This window comes from Vulpes vulpes, chromosome 1, assembly GCF_048418805.1.
Source record: "Vulpes vulpes isolate BD-2025 chromosome 1, VulVul3, whole genome shotgun sequence".
NCBI lineage: Eukaryota > Metazoa > Chordata > Mammalia > Carnivora > Canidae > Vulpes > Vulpes vulpes.
The window spans coordinates 3873557-3877885 of record NC_132780.1 but is presented as its reverse complement, the minus strand read 5'-3'; the positions used below and the strand labels follow the sequence as shown (position 1 = coordinate 3877885).

The 4329-nt window shown below is 72.3% G+C and overlaps 1 protein-coding gene across 1 annotated transcript; it reads left to right on the top strand.

Annotated features, from left to right (window-relative positions):
* The first annotated feature begins 1158 nt into the window (after nt 1-1158).
* On the top strand, nt 1159-3833 carry CEBPA (CCAAT enhancer binding protein alpha). Its single transcript, XM_072750071.1, has one exon. It carries the CDS (start codon nt 1294-1296, stop codon nt 2443-2445), a length of 1152 nt encoding a protein of 383 aa, XP_072606172.1. The 5' UTR covers nt 1159-1293; the 3' UTR covers nt 2446-3833.
* The last annotated feature ends 496 nt before the right edge of the window (nt 3834-4329 follow it).

Here is a 4329-nt window from a genome sequence, read left to right as displayed (position 1 = left end):
ACCCCCAGCAGCGAATGCGGAGGCGGCGGCCAAGGGGCACCGGCCTGGCCACCTTGACCCCCAGGATCCCGGGACCCAGCGCCCTGCGAGCCGCGGGCAGGGCCCTCCCGAGGTCCCCGAGGTCCCCGAGCCCCGCAGCCCACCGGAACCGGGGCGGAGGTGCGGGGCGGGGGGGCAGAGGCTTCCGAGCCCGGGGACCGCCGGCCCCGCTTCGGGGTCCCCGTCCCGGGTCGGCCCGGCGTCCTCCGTCTGCGCGCCCCACCTGGCCGCGGTGCCCCGGCCCTGGGCTGCAGCCCGGCCCGCGGGAGAGGAGCCGGCGGCCCAGCGCCAGCCCCGCGCGCCCAGCCCCGCGCGCCCAGCCCCGCGCGCCCAGCCCCGCGCGCCCCCGGCCGGGGCAAGTCCTGCAAAAGAAAAAGTTGTGCAGCCCCGCGGACCGGCCCGCCGCGTCCCCCGGCTCCCCGCGGCCGCCGCCTGCCTCGCCTCCGCGCCCCGCGGGGTCCTAGCGCCCGGCGCCCGCAGCCCGGGGAGCCCGCAGGACGCGGCGGGCGGGGACCGGCTCCTGCGCGGCCTCGGCGGGGCGGCCCGAGGCCAGGGAGGGGGACGCGGAGCCGCCGCGCGCCGGGCGCTCCCCTCGGCCTCCCGGCGGGCTCCGGCCCCTTCCCGCGCCGCCGCCCAGCCGACACCGGGGCCCCGGCGGGGCCACTTGGAGCTTTGAAGGCGAGTCCCGCCGCGGCGGCTCAGGCAGCAAGCCCGGCCCCCTCCCGGCCCCCCCCGGGCCCCCGCCCCCCGCCCCCCACCGCGCCGCGCCTGGGCGCTCCCAGACTCCCCGGCCGCCGGCTGGAAGTGGAGCCCGGGGCAGCCCGAGGAGGGGGCCCGGTCCCCGGCCACGTGCGTGCGGGGGCGACGGCTCGGCCCAGGGTGCGGCGCGCTCGCGTCCGGGTCGGGCCGGCGGGGCCGGGGCAGGGGGCGCCGCGCCGGGGCCCCTCCCGCCCGCCCGCCCGCCCGCCCGCGCCGCGCTGCGGCCCCGCTCGCCTCCCCCGCCGGCGGCCCGGCGCTAGGACCCAGGAGGCGCCGCCGCTCCGTCGGGCTCCGCAGGGCGCCGCCCCCGGTATAAACGCGGGGCCCGCGCGGGCCTGGCCATTCGCGACCGGAGCTGCGCGGGCGCGAGGCGGCGGGGCCGGGGCCCGGGCGCGGCGGCGGCGGCGGCGGCGGCGGCGGCGGCGGCGGCGTTGGCGCCCCGCGCGGGCTGGAGGCCGCCGAGGCTCGCCATGCCGGGAGGGCTGTAGCTGCCCCATGGAGCCGGCCGACTTCTACGAGGCGGAGCCGCGGCCCCCGATGAGCAGCCACCTCCAGAGCCCCCCGCACGCGCCCGGCAGCGCCGCCTTCGGCTTTCCCCGGGGCGCGGGCTCCGCGCAGGCCCCCGCCCCACCTGCCGGCCCGGAGCCGCTGGGCGGCATCTGCGAGCACGAGACGTCCATCGACATCAGCGCCTACATCGACCCGGCCGCCTTCAACGACGAGTTCCTGGCCGACCTGTTCCAGCACAGCCGGCAGCAGGAGAAGGCCAAGGCGGCCGCGGCCCCCGCGGGCGGCGGCGGAGGCGGCGGAGCGGGCGGCGGCGCGGGCGGCGGCGGCGACTTCGACTACGCGGGCGGCCCCGGGGGCCCCGGCGGCGCGGCGATGCCCGGCGGCGCGCACGGCCCGGCTCCCTACGGCTGCGCGGCGGGCGGCTACCTGGACGGCAGGCTGGAGCCGCTGTACGAGCGCGGCGGGGCGCCGGCGCTGCGGCCGCTGGTGATCAAGCAGGAGCCGCGCGAGGACGACGAGGCGAAGCAGCTGGCGCTCGCCGGCCTCTTCCCCTACCAGCCGCCGCCGCCGCCGCCGCCGCACCCGCACCCGCACCCGCACGCGCACGCGCACGCGCCGCCCGCGCACCTGGCCGCGCCGCACCTGCAGTTCCAGATCGCGCACTGCGGCCAGACCACCATGCACCTGCAGCCCGGCCACCCCACGCCGCCGCCCACGCCCGTGCCCAGCCCGCACCCGGCGCCCGCCCTCGGCCCCGCGGGCCTGCCGGGCCCCGGCGGCGCGCTCAAGGCGCTGACCGCTGCGCACCCCGACCTCCGCGGGGCGGGCGGCGGGGGCGGCGGCGGAGGGGGCGGCGGAGGGGGCGGCGGCGCGGGCAAAGTCAAGAAGTCGGTGGACAAGAACAGCAACGAGTACCGGGTGCGGCGCGAGCGCAACAACATCGCCGTGCGCAAGAGCCGGGACAAGGCCAAGCAGCGCAACGTGGAGACGCAGCAGAAGGTGCTGGAGCTCACCAGCGACAACGACCGCCTGCGCAAGCGGGTGGAGCAGCTGAGCCGCGAGCTGGACACGCTGCGGGGCATCTTCCGCCAGCTGCCCGAGAGCTCCCTGGTCAAGGCCATGGGCAACTGCCCGTGAGGCGCGGGGCGGCCCCCGCCGGGACCGGGACCGGGCGTGGAGTCGGGGCTCGGGGTCTCCAGGCCGCCCCCCGCGGCGCAGGCCCGGCCTGGGAGGCTCTGGGCCGCCAGGGAGCCTCGGTGCGCCCAGGCCGCCGGGGAGGTCAGGCCGTGCCTTCTTCCCGAAGGAGGGAAGCGCCGTGGGGCCGAGCCCGGAGCCTGGCAACTCTAGTATTAAGGAATAACCTCGTGCCTTGGAAACGCAAACTCGCCGCTCCGATTCCTACCGAGTAGGGGGAGCCGAGAGGTGCCTTGTCATTTTATCCGGAGGGTTCCGGCCGCATCCCCGAGGTGCAGGCCCCCCCACCCCACCCCACCCCACCCCACCCCACCCCGCCCCCGGGGAGAGAGGGCAGTGTGCAGGCCCGCGGCTGCTCCAAGGGTCAGGGCTCTCTCGGCGCCCGTCCTGGGAGGGGAGGACATACAGGGACTTACTTGGAAGGTCGTGACCCTCGTTCTACATGAAGGTGGCGGGTCCCTAGCTCCCTGCCCTCCAGTCTCCCAGCCTGTCACGGGCTGGGCTTCCCTGGGCAGAACTCACTGACGTGGGGGTCACCGGGTGACCGGAGGGAGCCCCTCCACCCCCACCCCCCGGTCAGGCCAGGGCAGGCCAAAGCTATGTGGACATGTGTTGGTGGGAGTGGTAGCCTGGTGGCAGAGGGAGACCTAGAGATCTGGCCCGGGGTGGGGGTGGGAGTGGGGTGGGGAGGTGGGGTGAAGGGACACCGGGACCATCAGCCTTGTACTGTATGTTGCCAGCATTGCCATACAAACATGAAGCACAATCTGTCCATCCCAGAGGGACCGAAGTTATGAGAAGCTTTCCAAATATTTTGCTTTATCAGCCGATATCAACACTTGTATCTGGCCTCTCTGTGTCCCAGCGGTGCCTTGTGCAATGTGAATGTGCACGTCTATGCTAAACCACCATTTTATTTGGTTTTTGTTTTGTTTTGGTTTTGCTCAGATACTTGCCAAAATGAGACTCTTTGTCAGCAGCTGCAGGGAGGGTCTGCGGCTCTCTTTCCTTTTGGTTTTGGGGGATCGCTTTTGCTCCCAGGGGAACCAAAGAGGTGAGGTGGGCTTCCCCTTTCCCTGGGGGGTTGGGGGGCCGTGGGCCTCGGTGCCCTCCGGCCTGGGCCGCCCACAGGCTTGTCCTGCCCGCCACCCCCCCACCCCCAGAGGCCCTGGCTCCTGGTCTGGAAGGGAGGTGGCCTCCAGCCAGCATGCGCAGATCGCTGGGGCTGGGAGCAGGGAAGGACAGCTTGGTTCTCTTCTTTGGGGAGAACGTAGAGTTTCATGCTAGATGTTTTATGTATTATATCTATAATATAAACATATCAAAGTAAATTTTGGTGTCTTTTTAAAACCAGAAAAGCTACTTCCAAGGTTTTCTGTGGGCCAGGTCACATTTGTAAATAATCACAGCGTATTCTCTGGCTGAGATCCTGACTTTCATTAGCTCTCCCATCCCAAGCCCCTCTTTACATGAAGGGGGTGACTTCTCCCAACCGAGGCAAACAAATGGCAGAAGGAAGGCATGCTCCAAGCTGAGAAAGCCCAAATCCTGAAGAGAGAGTCTCCTGGATGAGTGAGAGTTGGACGGGAGGGAGGTCACAGGGCCTTGGTGTGGCCTCTCCGGAGCCCCAGGGAGGAGCAGAGGGGCTCAGAGAGAAGGATCCCTTGGCCTGAAGTTGTCACGGGCTGTCTGGGGCTTGAACAGGCCCAGTGGCTCCAGGCTCCAGAGGCCCTTTGGCCACATTTGCTTCTAGATCGCTCACGGCTCTAGCTGTGTGGCCGCCTTGCTCATACGTGTCGTGCCTTACCCACCCGCAGGACCCTGGGA